The sequence below is a fragment of the Phyllobates terribilis genome, unplaced genomic scaffold, assembly GCF_046119375.1.
Source record: "Phyllobates terribilis strain yellow unplaced genomic scaffold, ASM4611937v1 Scaffold_1__5_contigs__length_1240528914, whole genome shotgun sequence".
NCBI lineage: Eukaryota > Metazoa > Chordata > Amphibia > Anura > Dendrobatidae > Phyllobates > Phyllobates terribilis.
The window spans coordinates 499304213-499323554 of record NW_027362761.1 but is presented as its reverse complement, the minus strand read 5'-3'; the positions used below and the strand labels follow the sequence as shown (position 1 = coordinate 499323554).

General features: G+C 41.5%; 1 protein-coding gene across 1 annotated transcript in view; it reads left to right on the top strand.

Annotated features, from left to right (window-relative positions):
* Window positions 1–19342, top strand: part of SERINC5 (serine incorporator 5) — an 81937-nt gene that overhangs the window by 46167 nt on the left and 16428 nt on the right. The window contains exons 3-9 of the mRNA XM_073680195.1: window positions 3112–3290; window positions 5136–5218; window positions 6070–6163; window positions 11060–11271; window positions 14713–14808; window positions 17209–17335; window positions 18229–18295. Coding sequence (XP_073536296.1) covers window positions 3112–3290; window positions 5136–5218; window positions 6070–6163; window positions 11060–11271; window positions 14713–14808; window positions 17209–17335; window positions 18229–18295 — 858 coding nt within the window. The remainder of the gene's footprint in view (window positions 1–3111; window positions 3291–5135; window positions 5219–6069; window positions 6164–11059; window positions 11272–14712; window positions 14809–17208; window positions 17336–18228; window positions 18296–19342) is intronic.

The following is a 19342-nucleotide window of genomic DNA, read 5'->3' as shown; positions in this document are numbered from 1 at the left end:
TTTTTGCTATCTCATCTGAGAGCCGCATGACGTAGGCAAAGAGAAGCTGAATCCAGTGATTTATCACTTAGATTACTGGGTGCAGCCTTACTGGGTGCAGCCGTTCTCACACAATCAGAGATCTTAGATTTAGAATGAAGCAGAGCTGAGGAAGCTAACCCCGCCCACACCAGGCTCCTGTGTATAAAGTCCATAGACTGTGAGCTGCCTATCACAGGAGGGGGCGTGGCCGCACTAGTGCAGTCCGGCAATGTTAATCTATTAGTGATAAATCCTTCACAGTTAGTAAACAGCAGCACATACTTTGACAAGTGACACATCCCTGAATTATGTGTTTCAGCCTCTATATCCTACTGTCTTCAGATTACATAGCAAAAACCTGCTGACAGATTCACTTGAAGGACAACAAATCCTGACCTCAATCCTATAGAAAATGTATGGGCAACATCGAAAAGCAAGAACGCCTACAAAAATGAGTTACACAAGTTCTATTGGGAGAAATGGGACCAGAATTCCAGCAACTTATTGTGAGAAGCTGATGGAAGGCGACCCGAAACGTGTGACCCAAGTCAGACAATTTAAAGGCAATGCTACAAAATAATAATCACATGTATGTAAACTTCTGAGCCACTGAGAATGTGACGAAAGAAACTGAAATAAATCATTGTCTTCAGTATTTTTCGGACACTTTCTTGAACTATAGTCGTGATCCTAAGAGAAGGAATGTGTCGGATTTAGGCCAAATTCACACGTGGCAGATTTGTGGTCACACCGCTGATCTGTCGCAATTTACAGTAAAAGTAAATGGGCTTTTCCAAAACTCCATTCGCATGTTGCGAGAAAAAAATCTGAATGAAAGTGAAATCAAGGTTCGGATCTCAGATCTGCGGCATCTGCTCGTTCTTGTGCAGAAATGTTCTGTAATGTGTGAACATGGTGTTAGATGAATGCGGCTAAGGTGTATGTAAACTCATGCTGTTACTCAATGCTGGAGCAGTGGGGGAAGCATTACACATGATTCTACCTTGGTCTTTCATTTAGAAGTAATAACCTTCATACTTGTCTCAGCCGCAGAGTCTCTAACAGCAGCAGATGGAAAATCTGACACAGAAGCCACGAGCAGAAACGTTTTGGAAGCAAATAAATTATTATCCTCAAATAAACCCAGAGGCCATTCATATTATTACATGGATTATTCCTAGTGCAGATGCTCAGAGCTATACAGCCGGTATTTATACAGTGCGGAGAGGAATTTCTCACCCTCTGGTTGTAGATTCAGTACAAATCAACCTAACCTTCCTCCAATGGGGCGTCAAATGGATAATCCAATTATATGGTCTTGTATTAGTTATAGACCTTCGCTGAGCATGCATGAATATTACATTTCCGGCAGAACATGCCTGATTCTCTATTCTGCAGACTTCTCCAACATTATGCACTGGTCATTCTATTTAAATACACTGTTATAGCCCAGATTCAGTGAGACAATTATCAGCCTGTCTGAGAAATCAGCTGCCCATAGAAGTCTATGGAAAGTGGAAAAGTGCGCTGCTGCACAGAGATGGAGACAGACATAGGCTAGTAAATTATGTCACATTTTGCTAATTTTGTAAAAATGCCGAAAATATTGTAAGTCGGTGAGGATCGTTAGTTTCTTGCAACTTTCTTTACACTTGTAAAATGGGAAACTGATGAATAAAATATAATACAAGTCATAAAGTCATATAATGCATGATATACACACACCTTGGCTTGTCCTGAAAATTCACTATTGAAAGGGAACCTCAGGCCTTGGCTGCCCCCATCTGCTACTGTGGTGGTATTGGTGCGGATTTCTTTATTCTAATAAGGTGTTTATGTGATTATTATTAATGTTGCAATGTTTGAAGAATGAACGTTTGATCCGCGGGATTTCTCTTCCCCTGACTACTCCGATCTCAGATTTTCTAATGGGAATGATTGACCAACTGGGCGTATACCACAGAACTGCTCTGTGGATGCAGCTGGGTATTGATTGGCCGGTGTCCACGGAGAAGCTCTGTGGTACACGCCCAGTTTGTTAAAGGGAAAATTTGCACCTCTATTTCCAGGGGGCATAACTTTGGAAACAGAGGGCCAAAAAAAGAAAAACTGTTCCAGAACCAGTGGAGCAGCGCCTATTGGGGGGAGGTGTTCAGATTAAACAAAAAAATCCAGTGAATGGTCCTCTATTAAGGAACATTACAGGATAAAGATTTACATTGTGTTGTATAGTGCATAAAATAGGGATTCACAGAGCGTAGCCCTGACATGCACCTCCTCTTAGGCCCTGCGTATTACATTGCATCAATTTAATTTTCCAGTGCAGGTTCTTGCTCTTGCGGGTGCAGAGGGTGCACTTGGACATATTAGGACCTGTGTGGTGTTTTTATGTATTTTTGAATAATGGGCTGGCCATTGTATTATAGTCCTCTGAATTTATTTTTATTTTTAAATTGCCTCACACCCAGTGCACTCACTGGTCCTGTTCGGCTCTCTGTCATTTACAGGAATAGTTAATGAGTAACCGTTGTTTTTCTCTTTCTTTTTTTTTTTTATAACTCAATACTACACAAAATAATAAAACTTTTTGTAATATATCTCATCAGAGAAATCTGCTTCTTTCTCCTCCTTGACTGATCTATCATTCTCAAAATTTTCAATTCATGGGTAAAAAAAAATCTGTTTCAGTGAACGCAGACTTTCCCATTACTGATATAGGAGATGATAGGTGGTGTGCATAAAGTTCTATGGAGAGAGGAGGAAGAGCTGGAGGCAGACCGACGTTCTAGATGACAGTTGGTGCTCATAAAGTTCTGTGGAGGGAGGAGGACAAGTTGAAGGTAGACGTTCTAGGAGATGACAGTTGGTGCTTATAAAGTTCTATGGAGGGAGGAGGACGAGCCGGAGGCAGACACAGACATTCTGGTGCGTGTTCTCCTGAGACCAGTTACACACAGAGCCAAGAATGTGCCGCTGCGATGTACAATGTATCTGATGACTACTTTATTCTACCCAGTGAAGCCTTACTGTGGGAGTGATGATGTCGTGAGATATTCCTGACCTGCCTTTTTATATGTTTATCTGCACTAGATCCCATTTTATGGAGACATCTGTGAGCATCTGCAGGCTGGATTGAAATGTGACAAGCTGGTTGGGTACTCTGCCGTGTACAGAGTCTGCTTTGGCATGGCCTGCTTCTTCTTTCTACTCTTCCTCCTTACGATAAACATCAAGAACAGCAGAGGCTGCCGAGCCTACCTCCACAATGGGTAAAAAACTATTATCCTGTTATTTCACCATTTATCATTATAATTAGGCACATTACTTAAAGGGAACCTGTCATGTTGTATTTGCAGGCCGGTCTGTGGACAGCACGGTATAGAGAAGGAGAAGCTGAGCAGAATGATTTACAGGTGGGAAAGATTCAGTGTAACTTGTATTTTATTCATTGACATTCTTACTGTTTGTACAGATATGAGTCCAGTGGGCGGTCCTACTCACTGATTGACAGCTCTCTCTGCATGCACAGCCATACAGGCAAGACTGTCAGTCACTAGTAGGACCGCTCACTGAACTTCTCCATATACACCCCAGGGATTTCAATGAATAAAATGCAAGTTTACCTGAAACGTTTCAGACAAAAATGTAAATCAGTCTGATCAGCTCCTCCTACCTTATAATTTGCTGTATGCAGATCACCTTTTCAAATATGACAGGTTCACTTTTAAAGGGTTTGTCCACTACTGATATTTATAAGATATAGTGAGGATAGGTCACCAATATATTGGATTAGTGGGGGGTCCCCATGATCAGCTGTGACCATCTCCATCAGCCACTCCGCACACAGCTCCATACACTGTTTAGTGACCACTCCATGGGACTACAGATCTGTGGAACCTGGGAAGCGGCCACTAAACCATGCATGGAGCTGCGGTGTCCTCTGTACACTATTTACATCTGGAGATGGGAACAGCTGATTGTGGGGGTGCCGAGTTGATAATTAAAGGGAATCTGTCAGTAGGATCAACCCTCCTAAGCCATCTACATGGGCATGTAGGTCATAGGAAGATGAATAAAATGGTACCTTGATATCTATGATCCAATGTCTTATTCCAGAGAAATCCATGTTTTTTTTAAATATGTAAATGAGCTGTTCAGATCTCTGGGCCGGACATAGATCCTCCAGAGATTATTTTAAATGAAACGGGGCATTACCAGTGTGAGACATGTAATGACTGACAGTCTGTTCTCCTGCTCTACATGTCTCACACTGGCATTGTCCCTTTTCAAACCATTAAACAGGTTGCAGCTATTTTAAAACATCTGAAAAATGGGCTTCGTGATAGAAAAAAACATCAGGAGAAATGTTCCACAGAGTAAAGGCCGTGTTCTGGCTTCCCAAGTGAAGGAGCTAAACCTCTCCCAAAACCAATTGCCTAATCGCGGTCAAGAACCACAAAAATAAAGGGGTTGAAAAGGATTAGGAAAAAAATAGATGCTTTTTTTCAGAAACAGCGCCACCCCTGTCCATGGGTTGTGTCTGGCATTGCAGATTAGCTCAATTGAAATTAAATGAATTCAAGTATGGTGCAATACCTGACACAACCTGTGGACAGATGGGGCATAGATTTAGGGAAGAAAGCAGCCAATTTTTCTAATCATGGAGAAATCAGCAAACCTTACCATAGACACAGGGATCATAACCATCCATAAAGGAGCCCATACGCTACAGATAGCTGTCGGCTGAGCAAGCGCTGTACTCTCTGCACTCACGATCATGCATGTAATTTTAATAAAGGTAATTCGCTTCTCTCCCATGGAAACAAATGATTGGACATATTGAAATCCAACATGGCTGATCCTTCTTTCACCCAACGTCTGGCTGAGAAAAGTTAGGACACCCCCACACACATTAGATGGTTAGCTTAATACGCCTGTTCTTTTGTTCCTGATATGGTTGAAATAAGTCCTGGGAGTTTTCTGTACCAGTTTTGTTAGTTCACCGTAGGTTTATGCTGATAAGAAACCTTAGTTGTTGTGTGTTTTTTCTAGAGGCGAAAATTAATTTTAAAATTAAGTGATATCATGAATCTTCCATCTATTTTTTTCCCCAGCTTCTGGCTTATCAAGTTTCTGCTGCTAGTAGGGATGTGTTCTGGAGCGTTCTTCATTCCTGATCAGGAGACTTTCCTCTATGGTAGGTTTCTTTATTGTATTTATTTGTATTCTGTCGATCAGCAGCTTCGGGGTTCACAAATCCAATCACTCACAGTTTAGCCGAGCGCTGCATCTGACTACTCAAGCGTCTTTTGTAGTCTGTTACCATGGAGACACTTAGGCTGCATATTCACACATCACAGGAACATTTTAAATGACAGTTTTAAAAATAATTTTGTTAGGTACATCGGGCAGCTGGACGCTGATGAACATGCTTCAGGAATGCTTTTAAACACGGCTAAAAGGTGGTGGTTATAGGGAAAATTGGTGATAGGATCTCGTTGAAAGAAAAAAATAAAAATAAACATGGTTATAATTTTGAGGCTTAGCTGTTTTGATTTGTTTTTTATCGTTTTTTTTTTTTTACTGGAAAAAGATGATTAAAATTTTTGAAAAAATGGACACTTTTCACCCAGTTTACTTTTCCTTTTTGGAAAAAGGTATAAGAGGACCAAAACAATACACGATGTCAATGATACAGGAGTTGATGTACACATTCACGAACTGAGTCTTAGAAAAGCATATAATGAGAGCGGGATAAGCAAGTAATGATTTCTAGAGTTTGTCTAGTAGAAAAACATGGATGCCTTCATATAGACACAGCGCCACCCTCGTCTACAGATTGTTTGTGGTATTGCAGCACAGCCCTAGGACAGGGGGAGAGCATAAAGTGGCCATGTCTTTTTAATTCTGGACAAAGGATCCGTAAAGATCATCGCCTTTCATTTCATATTTCTTAAATTAATTGCATGTCCATATATATTATAAATGTAAACAACAAATTCCTAGTTTCCATATAAATTTAGAATGTCTCTCTTTTTTTTTTTGCAGCATGGCGTTGTATCGGAGCCTTTTTTGCCATTTTCTTTCTGGTCATCCAGCTCATGCTTTTGGTGAAATTTGCTCACAAATGGAATAAAAATTGGTATGTCGTTCTTATTGGTGACAGCACTGTGGCTCGGGTGTGGCTTGCATTATTATTGATTTTACTCTATTTCTAATCCCCCAACTTGTCTATTATAAAAGTAATAAAATGAGCTTTACTCACCCAGCGATGCCTCGTTGTAGCCAGGCTGCAATGGTAACATCACCACTATAGCAGGTGAGCGCTGCAGCCAATCACTAGGCTCAGTGGTGATAACAATGTAGTCAGAATGAGATCATTGAGCATGGTGATTGGCTGCAATTGTCATGTGTTGTAGCCAAAAGCACCAAAAGCAGTGCTGGCTGACTACCAGTGAAAAACATCTTGGAAAACCCCTTTAACGTAAAAAGTTTGGAGTCCATTTTTTTTAAAAAAGGTAAGAAAGTTACGGAATTATAAAGTGCAAAGGAAACCTGATAGAATGCCCCCTAATGGTTATGTCAACTTAAAGGTTTTCTGGAATTTTAGCATTGATTCTCCTGAGGACAAAGCCGATCACCAGCATGAAGGGGAGTTGTTGCTCCACTTGACATGGCAGCATCTTTACATGGGACTGTGCCTGGTGCTGCAGCTTTGCTGGGTTAGGGTTGAAACAATGGGTCTTTAATGTAAAATACTTGAAAAAAGAAAAAAAAAACTCTTGGGTTCTAAGAAATCTGAGTTTTAAAATATTAAAAGCATTATTAGTTAGTCATCGAGATCAAACATGGCTGATCAAAAACTGGAACATTGCCGGTCTGTCGTTTTGAAGGCGACACATAAAAGTGCTCCAGGCTACAACCTCTGGCCACAGCCTCCGCTTTGCACAGTGACTTGTTTGTGAATAGATTGTGCCTCATATGACTTGCCAAAAAATCCAAGTTTCTTTGTGGTTTGGAAGACTTTAACATCAAAGACATTTTCATCTTTTTTCTACTTTGATATATGGTTGAGACATAAAAAATGACTTGTTAAAGGTTTCCCTACAAAGACCGGTCTGACTGACCAGATGTCGTGTAACCATGTGAGCTCAATCTGCTAAAAATTGTAGCCCTTAGGTAATTTTTCACCAACCAGTGGCTCCATGTGTGTGTAGCTCCATTTACTCTTGTGTATTAGTGGCACTAGGGATGTCATGGCATTACTAGAATTTGATATCTAAAAGGTAATGTTTCTCCCTGTGGAGAGTGACAAGCCAGGCCTTGCATGTCAGAGAGAGGAGACTTATAGGCCATGTATGCTTCTCTGGGAAATGAAATATTCAAATTGCCTTTTCAAAACTATGAAATAATAATTTTTTATATAGTGTCAATATATTTCTCGGCACTCTACAATTTAGAGGTACATGTACAAACCATATAAGATGACTAACACAGATGTAATGAATTTTAAACCAGAGGAGTGAGAACCCTGCTCACAAAGTATGAAGAGAAAGGGGGTGACACTAAAGATAAAAAGTTCTTGTGTTGTGTCCCTAGCCATGATTATAATAAATTATAGTATACATTTATAGCTACATGAACTAGTAGTCACCAGTCTGTATGTGTATCTGTACAGATAAGAAATGCAGTTGGGTGCATGGAATGTGAGGAAGACTGGTGAAAGAAGGAAAATATGGAAAGGGCAGATTAGAAGTGATATGATAGGCCTCTCTCTAAAAGGATGTGTTTTTAAGGACGCGCTTAAATCTTTGGAAATCAACAGGATTGTCTGAGGTAGTGCATTCTAGAGAACTTGTGCTGCACGAGGAGAGTGTAGGAGACAGGTGTGGGAGGTTGAGCTTATGGAAGATCTTAGTCTTAGATCATTAGCAAAAGGAAGAGCATGGATAGAGGGGTAAACAAAAATGGGGAGGAGATGTAGGGGGTACAGCACTGTATTCTTTAGCAGATGGGCAACCAGTGCAATGACTGGCAGAAGGTGGAGGCATTGGTGTAGCTGCTGGATAGAAATGAGCCTGGCTGCTGCATTCAGGATAGATTGGACAGGGGAGGTAGTTTAGTGAGTGGAAGACCATCCAGTTGTTCATTGCATTAATCATGATATTGAATGAGCAATAATAAGAGTTTTTACGGTTCTTTTGGGAAGAAGAGGTAGGATTCTTAAGATGTTTTTGACGTGAAGTTGACAAGTGTGAGTGATTGGATATATAGGCTATGAGGGAAACATAGCTCCAAAATAGCAGTGTGTCACCTAGAAGAAACCAGCAAGAAATGATATGCCAGGTGGCTGATGATAATATAAGAAACCTATCCTAAGTTCATATGATTAATAGCATTTTTCCTTTTAATATTTAGTGTGCCCCAACACCAACTTTTGTATTTAAAGATGGCTGACTATTAGCACTGTACTTATGGGGTCATTGTATTGTATGGTGCGGTCAGCTATGCTACTCTACAGTCAGTATAAAAGTTATGTTGATGACAACTGATAAAAATACACACATTTGGCTTACATCCGGCATTTAGGCTTGATCATCCCCCTCCCTTACAAGTGCATACACCAAACATACAGGAGAAACATATGAACAGAGGTTGAGGCTATGTGCCCACGTAGCAGATTTGATGCAGAGCGTTTTTGCCTCTTTCTGGCAGAAAAAAACGCATGCAGATTTACATGCGTTTTTTTCTGCAAGAGAGAAGCGTTTTTTCAGCTTTTTTACATGCGTTTTCGCATGCGTTTTTCCAAGCGATTTTGAGCATCACTTGGAAAAGTGCTTGACAAGTTGGTCACACAATATCAATCTATGCAACCAGCATGGATTTATATTGTGTGACCAACTTAGATGCTTTAAATGCTGCATCTATAGTAAAAAAAAAAAAAAAAAAAAAAAAAAAAAAAAGAATTAAAAAGTTAAAATGAAAAAAACCTGTATACTCACCTCTCCAGTCTCCTCCCGGTGACTATCCTCTCTCCTCGGCGTCCCGCGGTGTACTGGAAGGACCTCCGGTGACTTAATTTGATCAGCTGATGGTCACGCGACCATCACCTGACTGCTGACGTGAGCGGTCGCTTGACGATCAGCTGACTAAATGACGTCACCGCAGGTCCTGCAAGTACACCGCGGGACGCCGAGGAGAGAGGACGCAGCCGGGAGCAGACCGGAGAGGTGAGTATACAGGTTTTTTTTATTTTTAACTTTATTTCTTTTTTTCACTGCGTGGTAGCCGGAATGAAGAGGAGTTGTAGTCTCCTCTTCATCCTGGGTACCACACACACCGCGATTACGCTGCAAATTCGCGGCCATTGAACTTAATTGAAACGCAGCAAATCCACATATACCTGCGGGTTTGCTGCGTTTCAATGTTCCTTAATGGCCGCGAATTTGCGGCGTAATCGCGGTAGAAATGGTCATGCTGCATTTTGCAACACAATGGGAATTCGGCGCGATCTGAATTCACATTGCTTTGCATGGTTGACGGTTTTACAAACGTTTTCGCGGCCGTAAAAACACCACAAAAATGCTACGTGGGCATATAGCCTTAAGGGGAGTTCCCATCTCCAAGATCCTATCTCAATATGTACTAGGTGTAAGGCTATATGCCCACATAGCGTTTTTGCGGTGTTTTTACGGCCGCGAAAACTCTTGTAAAACAGTCTGCCATGCAAAGCAATGTGAATTCAGATCGCGCCGAATTCCCATTGTGTTGCAAAACGCAGCATGACCATTTCTACTGCGATTACGCCGCAAATTCGCGGCCATTGAGGAACATTGAAACGCAGCAAACCCGCAGGTATATGTGGATTTGCTGCATTTCAATTGAATTCAATGGCCGCGAATTTGCGGCGTAATCGCGGTGCGTGTGGTACCCGGGATGAAGGGAGACTACAACTCCTCTTCATCCCGGCTACCACGCGGTGAAAAAAAGTAATAAAAAAGTTAAAAAAAACCTGTATACTCACCTCTCCGGTCTGCTCCCGGCCGCGTCCTCTCTCCTCTGCGTCCCGCGTTATGCTTGCAGGACCTGCGGTGACGTCATTTAGTCAAGTGCCGGTTGCATGGATTTATATAGTGTGACCAACTCGTCAAGCACTTTTCCAAGTGATGCTCAAAATCGCTTGAAAAAACGCTTCTCTCTGGCAGAAAAAAATGCATGTAAATCTGCATGCGATTTTTTTCTGCCAGAGAGAGGCAAAAACGCTCTTCATCAAATCTGCAGCGTGGGCCTCATAATAATATTAACAAAGACCTTCAATTAGAAATGTAGTATAGTTTTTCTGATAACTGTCGCTTTCCTCATGTGCAGGGCATTGCAGTAGCTTAGGTATCCATGGTTCCGATCACTCATATAGTGACAGTTAGTTGCTACTAGTGGTCGTAACCATCAATACCTAAGCTAAAGCAATGCCTGCACATGGGGTAAGCCACATAGCTTATAAGGAGAACTATTCTACATTTCTAATTGGATGTAATATTATTATTATACCTACTACATATTGGGATAGGATCTTGGAGATGGGAATACCCCTTTAAGGCTGCATGTACATGAGAATGTAGTTGCCATGTGGCCGAGAATCACAGAAAATTGCACACACTATTTCACTGAAATGCTGCAGTATCTGCCTTTTATCTTGTATTATCCTCTTCGAGGCGTGAAGAAAACTGCATTATAAATCTGCCGCAGTACATGGCGTAAGCACCCGTGGATCTAGTGTGCAGTTCGCGGCGGCGGGGCACACTTCCCTCTGGTTTGGTGGCACACTTCCCTCTGGTTTGGTGGCACACTTGGAGACAATAATTGTGCTCAGTGATCGGAGGCTCTCCATTTTTCCTAGGTGTTGTCAGTGGTCTCATCATTGGCCACCTTTCCATTTGTGACTGCCCTTGTTATATTTTACATATGTACTTGTTATAGTTTCATTTTCTCCTGAATATTATATCATTAACCACAATGTCGGTATACTTTCCTCTATCAGGACTGCTGGAGCACAGCATAATAAGCTGTGGAATGGAGCCCTGGCCATTGTCATCCTTGTATTGTACACTGTCGCACTTGGCGCCCTTGCCTTATTAATATGGCTCTATACACATCCCGAACACTGCCTGCTCAATAAAATCCTACTTGGTGTGAACGCTGGTCTGTGTGCTCTGTTAGCCATCGTTTCCATACTGCCCTGTGTACTAAGAAGTAAGTATGTGTATCAGTACTGTATGTGTACTAAACCAATCTGTGTATCTGTAGTGAGGTCATCATGTCACTGGGTCATATATGTACACGATATGACCTGTGTGCGCTTTGTCTGACACTGGCACAACATATACTGTACACTGTCCAGAAGCCTTTTTTCCCCTGTCCCAGTTTTTTAGGTTTTGCTCATATTGCATTAGTGCTTTACATTTGGCGAGTACATCAGAGTATGGGAGTCCCATGGTTACTTCTGCTTTGGACATCAACTTTTCTACCTTTTTACATCATTCCTATGTTGCAACATCACAGGATTATTTGGGGCTAAAACATCATTTTTGCAATTTGGTTTTATTTAAAATTTTGCACCATTTTTGTTTTTAAAAACTTTCTGATTCTCGGCACTTTCAACTTTGATGTGGTCTGTAGTAATAAATCAGCTAAGAGGCATTAAACAAAAAAAAAAAAAAAAAGAAGAAAGATATGAGTTGCAAAATTCCCATCAGATTCTGAACCACTTTAACTGCTTCCAGACTGCCCATAGTCTTAAAGGGAATCTGTCACCAGGTTTTTGCTACCCTATGTAAGAGTAGCAGAATATAGGGGCAGAGACCTCCATGATTCCAGCAATGTATCACTTATTTGACTGCTTGCTATCATTTTGATAAAATCACAGATCTCCTGCAGATCTAGCAGTTCTCTGAATGTTGTGCTCTGTATAACCCCGCCCACACCACTGATTGGCAGCTTTCTGTGTACACAGTGCATAGGCAGAAAGCTTCCAATGGCAGCTTTATGTGTACACTGTGTATAGACAGAAAGCTGCCAATCAGTGGTGGGGGCGGGGTTATACAGAGCTCATGAATATGAAGGACTACATGGCAGCAGGTTTACTAGTCCTCACATGATAATCTCCTGCTGATAATACAGTGATTTTTTTTTTAATCAAAACTACTGCAAGCAGATCAGTATGTGACACGTCGATGTAATCACGGTCTCTGTCTCTACATTATTCTGCGCTCAGATTAGGTGGCAAAAACGTGGTTACAGATTCCCCCTTGGACGGTAAATACAGTTATATGAAAAAGTTTGGGCACCCCTATTAATCTTAAGCTTAATGTTTTCTTAAAATTGGTGTTTTTGCAACAGCTATTTCAGTTTGATATATGTAATAACTCTTGGACACAGTAATGTTTCTGCCTTGAAATGATGTTTAATGTACTAACAGAAAATGTGCAATCTGCATTCAAACAAAATTTGACAGGTGCATAAGTATGGGCACCCTTATCATTTTCTTGTTTTAAATACTCCTACCTACTTTTTACTGACTTACTAAAGCACTTTTTTTTGTTTTGTAACCTCATTGAGCTTTGAACTTCATAGCCAGGTGTATGCAATCATGAGAAAAGCTACTTAAAGTGGCCACTTGCAAGTTGTTCTCCTGTTTGAATCTCCTCTGAAGAGTGGCATCATGGGCTCCTCAAAACAACTGCCAAATGATCTGAAAACAAAGATTATTCAACATAGTTGTTCAGGGGAAGGATACAAAAAGCTGTCTCAGAGATTTAACCTGTCAGTTTCCACTGTGAGGAACATAGTAAGGAAATGGAAGAACACAGGGACAGTTTTTGTTAAGGCCAGAAGTGGCAGGCCAAGAAAAACATCTGAAAGGCAGAGAAGAAGAATGGTGAGATCAGTCAAGGACAATCCTCAGACCACCTCCAGAGAGCTGCAGCATCAACTTGCTGCAGATGGTGTCACTGTGCATCGGTCAACTATACAACGCATTTTGCACAAGGAGAAGCTGTATGGGAGAGTGATGCGAAAGAAGCCATTTCTGCAAGCACGCCACAAACAGAGTCGGCTGAGGTATGCAAAAGCACATTTGGAGAAGCCAATTTCTTTTTGGAAGAAGGTCCTGTGGACTGATGAAACCAAGATTGAGTTGTTTGGTCATACAAAAAGGCGTTATGCATGGCGGCAAAAAAACACAGCATTCCAAGAAAAACACTTGCTACCCACAGTAAAATTTGGTGGAGGTTCCATCATGCTTTGGGGCTGTGTGGCCAATGCCGGCACCAGGAATCTTGTTAAAGTTGAGGGATGCATGGATTCCACTCAGTATCAGCAGATTCTTGACAATAATGTTCAAGAATCAGTGATAAAGTTGAAGTTACGCAGGGGATGGATCTTTCAGCAAGACAATGATCCAAAACACCGCTCCAAATCTACTCAGGCATTCATGCAGAGGAACAATTACAATGTTCTGGAATGGCCATCCCAGTCCCCAGACCTGAATATCATTGAACATCTGTGGGATCATTTGAAGAGGGCTGTCCATGCTCGGCGACCATCAAACTTAACTGAACTGGAATTGTTTTGTAAAGAGGAATGGTCAAAAATACCTTCATCCAGGATCCAGGAACTCATTAAAAGCTACAGGAAGCGACTAGAGGCTGTTATTTTTGCAAAAGGAGGATCTACTAAATATTAATGTCACTTTTCTGGTGAGGTGCCCATACTTATGCACCTGTCAAATTTTGTTTGAATGCAGATTGCACATTTTCTGTTAGTACAATAAACCTCATTTCAAGGCAGAAACATTACTGTGTCCAACAGTTATTACATATATCAAACTGAAATAGCTGTTGCAAAACACCAATTTTTATAAAACATTAAGCTTAAGATTAATAGGGGTGCCCAAACTTTTTCATATAACTGTATATTACTCTGCAATGATAAAACGTCATTACAGAGTAAGCAGCAGCACTCACCATAGAGAAGGCAAAAACAGACACACATTCTCTTTTTCCCCCCAGTTATCGCCCATTCTCCCCAAAAAAAGACAGAATATGAAAGTGACATAAAAATTGGGTCTCAGGTGTCACGAAAAAAAGATGCAAAAATTAGTTGAATATCCGATGGGGAGCTTTTATGATGTATGAGCTTTTAAAACCGCTTGTACCAAAAAAAAACGAAAATGTGTCCAGTCAAGAATGGGGGGACAAAATGGTCTAGCCTTGATTTGGTTAACTGTTGATGTATGCCAGAGTATGCTATACAGTGATGTATTGGAGATACATGCAGTACATGTCTACACATAGTGCTGTATAGAGGCATTTGTGTCCTGCGATATTATGAGGGACTCTGTGACTAACCCCTTTGGGTGTATTGTGGCTGGCACAACCAAGCTGCAGAACCTCGTCCATGTCCGATCTCTGTAAGACATGACTAGGTACAGAACTTTCTGTGTAAATGGATGTGAAACACATCAGTTCTTTGTAATATTCTTCTATATGCTCCAGATGTTATTTAGTCACTCTTAGTAACTTACTGCGGACTATTTTCCTGTTAGTTCTCCTTATCAGTTTTCCCTTATACAAAGTGTTCTGTTTTGGATCAGACACTGGATTAGTGACTTTTCACTTCTTTTCTTGATTTCAGATCACCCCCAGTCTGGATTGCTGCAGTCGGGAGTCATCAGCTGCTATGTCATGTATCTGACCTTCTCGTCTTTTTCTAACAAGCCACCAGAGTACAGTAAGTTGTATCATCGTAGATCACCTAAATATGAGACACACATACCTGAATTGCCTCTGTAGTCCTTAATACATTAGTCTTGTGCGATACAAAAGTTCAAACTTGGGGAATGAAAGGGTGCCATGTTTTTTACTACATATATTATAGATTGCTGAAGTTGGAGGAGGAGCTGATGACTTGCGTACAATCACAGAGATTTCAGTGTCCATAGATAGATATATCTGCTCATCCATGTGAAGCATATTTAGATATGTTACGATACTGGCGTAGTACTGCTGGAAACCAGTGGCCGAAGGAGCACGAGCAAAAACAGCAAGTGGTAGTAGAAGTTCTTGTACTTAGCAAAGGAGTTGTAGGAAACAATCCGTAGATAGGTGAGAACAGTCTGGGTAAGAATGTTCAGGAGCTGGAGACTGGAACTAGGCTAACAGCTAGATACCATACTCGAGCAATGAGTGAGAGATCCATGCAGTTTTAAGTAGGCCCAAACAGGAAATAAGATGGATCCCACAGGTTCAGAATCTGCCATCTTAGTAAAGGGCAATTTCAGAACACAACAGCAGCCTCCCGTGGTAAGAAGTGGGATTGCAGCACAATTGTTAAGGTGAACAATAGCAGCCACAAGTGGTCAAACTGTAGAAGGACAAAAGTAATTCTGACAAGAGAACACTTCCCCTGAGTTAGGTCGAGGCCCCTTAGTTCCAGTGAAGAGAAATCTTGATATTCAGCTACCAGGACATCATGGATAATTGGAGCTTCCTATTTTGTGGGAACATTTTGGGGAAGACCCTTTTCTATTCCCCATATCTATGCATAGTGCACAAAGCAAAGTGCATACATACATGGTTGTAAGAGTTTAGTGTGGAAGAACATGTCCGACCGCACAGAGCCCAGACCTCAACCCCATCCAACACCTTTGGGATGAACTAGAATAGAGATTATGATCTCTACCCTCTCGTCCAACATCAGTGTCTGACCTCACAAATGCTCTTCTGGATTAATGGGCAAATATTCCTACAGACACCTCCAAAATCTTGTGAAAACCTTCCCAGAAGAAAGGGAGCTGGTATAGATGCCAAGGATGGGGGGATACTCCTTAATAATGCCTGTGGACGTAGAATGGAAGGTCCTGTAGGTGTAACGTGTAGTGTCTCAACACTTTTGTCCATATAGTGTATATATAATATACATAGTATGGTGAGACAGGAATCCAGTATTGTAGCACAGGAAGATGCAGCTGCTTATAAATCACTGGAGGCCATGTCTCACATCTGGTCACTGAAGTATAGAGAATAAACATATGTCTGGAAAAAGAAGTATGGGACCAGTAGTGGCTCGCCACAGCAGGGGTGGGACTACAACTCACACCGTGCTGCTTTCAGGACTTGCTGGGAGTTGTAGGCTCCTACAGTTCATGGTCTGCGCCTGGTCACGGTTGTCACTGCAGCTTTTGAACCTTTTTTTTTTTTACATTGCAGAAATGCTATGGACTGTATAATCTACAGCACTTCTGCAATGTAAAAAAAATAGTTCATAGAGGTGCTACTTGGTTTCCTAAGAGAATGTCGGCCATTGTAGCTTTTGGTAGCTTGTGCACAGCTATGACCTAAAGTAAATGGGGTTATTCATTTCAATGGGGTTGAGCTGCAATACCATTGACAACAGTGTTGTCCTATAAATAATTCACATGCACCATCGGCCTATTATGTGCTTCACTCGGCAGGGCCTCTCCATTCGGTCCCGGATAATTCAGCAGTCCAGGGAAACCAAGGCACCAAAAAGCAAATCCTTATAGAAAGTTACATTTTTATTCCATAATGTTAAAAACTGGTCACCGCAAGAAGACAAGGCAACCTTTCCACCATATCTGACCTTTTTTAAAGCCAAAAAAATGCAACTATGATGCACAGATAGCACAGCAATGCTTTACATATATTCCATAATGAGTGGGCTCCTCCTCTTCCTCCTCCCAGGGGCCCATCCAGGTTGTGACTACAGCAGTCTGACACGTCAGATAAACAAGAATATTTAAAAACCATCATAAAACCATATATGCACATGAAATATCTGTATAGAGAGGAGCATCGCATGAAGAAAATGCCACCAAATGTGCAGTGTACACAGGAAGCAGATAATCGGGTGTGTTGTCGGGGTTATACAGAGCTCTGCATTCATAGCACTGCTACATCTACAGCAGAGAAACAGGGATGTTATCAAAACTGCATAAAGCAGCCCAGTAAGTGATAAATCACTGGAATCAGGCTCTCTGCCCCTACATCATGCTGCTCTTAGATTTCATAGTGAAAACCTGCTGGTAGATTACACATAATACAGCTCTTTGTGCTTTTCCTTACATCTGCCTTTTAATCTTGTCCATTCTGTTTTGTCTGTTCTGTATAGTTCTGGATGATACCGGAAAGAACACCACAGTCTGTGTGCCCAGCTTCACTAATGGAATAAGCCCGGATGAGCGCTGGGTGTCCTTGCTGGGTGCCGTCATTCTGCTTGGCTGCATATTATACTCTTGGTAAGTGATATTTTTCCACTGGAATAATGTAAGTGCCATTATGTGCAAAAACTCGAAGTCTCAAGGTCGGTGACATCGAAACCTCCAATAATAGCATTTTGTATCATGCAGAGCGATTTCCATTTTCCTCTACAGATCCCAGAGAGCTCAAAAGGGACGAGCCTAGAGTTTAAAGGGATTGTTTCAGCTTCTGAAATGAGCAATATTCCAAAGTCGTCTCCTCCTCCCAAATGGGGAGAATATTTAATTCTGTAGTTTACAGCTCGTTACCGGCCACCATTGCAGTCTACTGTCGGTGGTTGATTTCCTGGACAAGAAGCACACACTTGCTAGCTCTTTGCTATAGAGCTTGTCAGTGTTGCTCCAATGCCGGCCGGATCACTGCCCTCCTGTGATGTTACAAAGGCAAAGCTGCCCGTGCTTTGCAGCATCTGAGAAAGAATAGTTTGGACCAGCAATGCAGCCATGACGCTGTCCAAATTGTCAGGAGTGAACCATCCCCTGGCAAGCGGGAAGCCGGGGGAGCCGTGCACTCCTGAAGATGGAAGAAGAGAATGACCAATTAATGTTATTCAATGGTGAACACAATTTCTATAAATGAGCTATAGTTTTCATACAACAGCCATAATTCTTATGGTATGTTCACACTGCAGGTTTGTTGCATTAATTTCTGCTTTACACAATCTGTTTTAGTCACCTGATCGGGGCTATTTTGGTGGCAAGCACATGGCTTTTTGCAAGCTCCATTCAAATTAATGGGATAGTTATAGAAATTGCAACAAATCTGTCCTGAGTGCCTCCATCCTTATTGTAACCAGGGTTAAATATCAATGTATGCTACAAAATGTCATGCGACTGTGTCCTCGGCATAAAACATGTTTGTCTTCTTGCAGTCTCACATCGACAACGCGATCGAGCTGTGATGCCCTCATGGGAAGATACGGACCCCCCGAAGAAGAAGTAAGCAAACATCTGCTTTCATTCCTATAGTTATTCCCCCAAATTTCCATCAATTAGGAAATCCCAGAAGTGTCATCACAATCGGAGTCAGTCATGAGTCAAACATCTTTTTTGCATTCGTTTTCAACACTGTTAAGTTTATTTTTTTTTTATACAATGTAGATATTTTCCCCAATACATAAATGTTCTGCAGAATAGGAGGCGGAGGGCGTAGCGAAGGCAAGTAGTAGCTGTTATATATAGTGTTAGTATTATTATTTGGCCATCCACACATATTTACTATATATTTTATGTTTTATCAGTACGAACCTTTCACCAATTTGATCCTAAACTCTGACTTCTGTTGTCCGTTTCTTCGTTTTCCATATTGTTGGGTGGATGTTACAGATGAATGAAGAAATTCGCATGACCCAGGTCCAGCGGTCAGGTCAGTATATTATAGCCGCTGGACAGGAGCCCTGCGAACCGCCTCCTACTACACACATTCACTAGCTGGGTACTACTACGTGTGTGCGTCATGCCAAAACGATGACGTCTCACCTGGCCAGCTTATCAAAGGAGGCGCTGGGAATGCCGGCCGGTAGGGGGAGGTGCGCAGGGATACCGTCCAGCAACCACAGAATACTGACCTGGCCGGTAGACCAGGGTTCGATTTGCTCATCTCTTGCAGGTATTTGTACTATAATTTCAGTTATTTGCTGCCTGAAAATCTACAACTAGAAAAGTGACCTACAAAAACATACATACATGAATTTGGCGTTGTTGGTTAGACTGTTGTGCCATATGGTTTGTTAAAAGGAATCTGTCCGTATGAGCAACCCTCCTAAGCCGTCTATATAGGCATACAAGTCATAGAAAGTTGAATAAAATGATACCTTGATATCTGCGATCTGATGTCGTATTCCAGAGAAATCCATTTTTTTTAATATGTAAATGAGCTGTTAAGATCTATGGGCCGGACACAGATCTCCCTAAGAATTTGCCTCCAGAAATTATTTTAAATGGATGGGGGCGTTACCAGTGTGAAACATGTAGATCAGGAGAGCA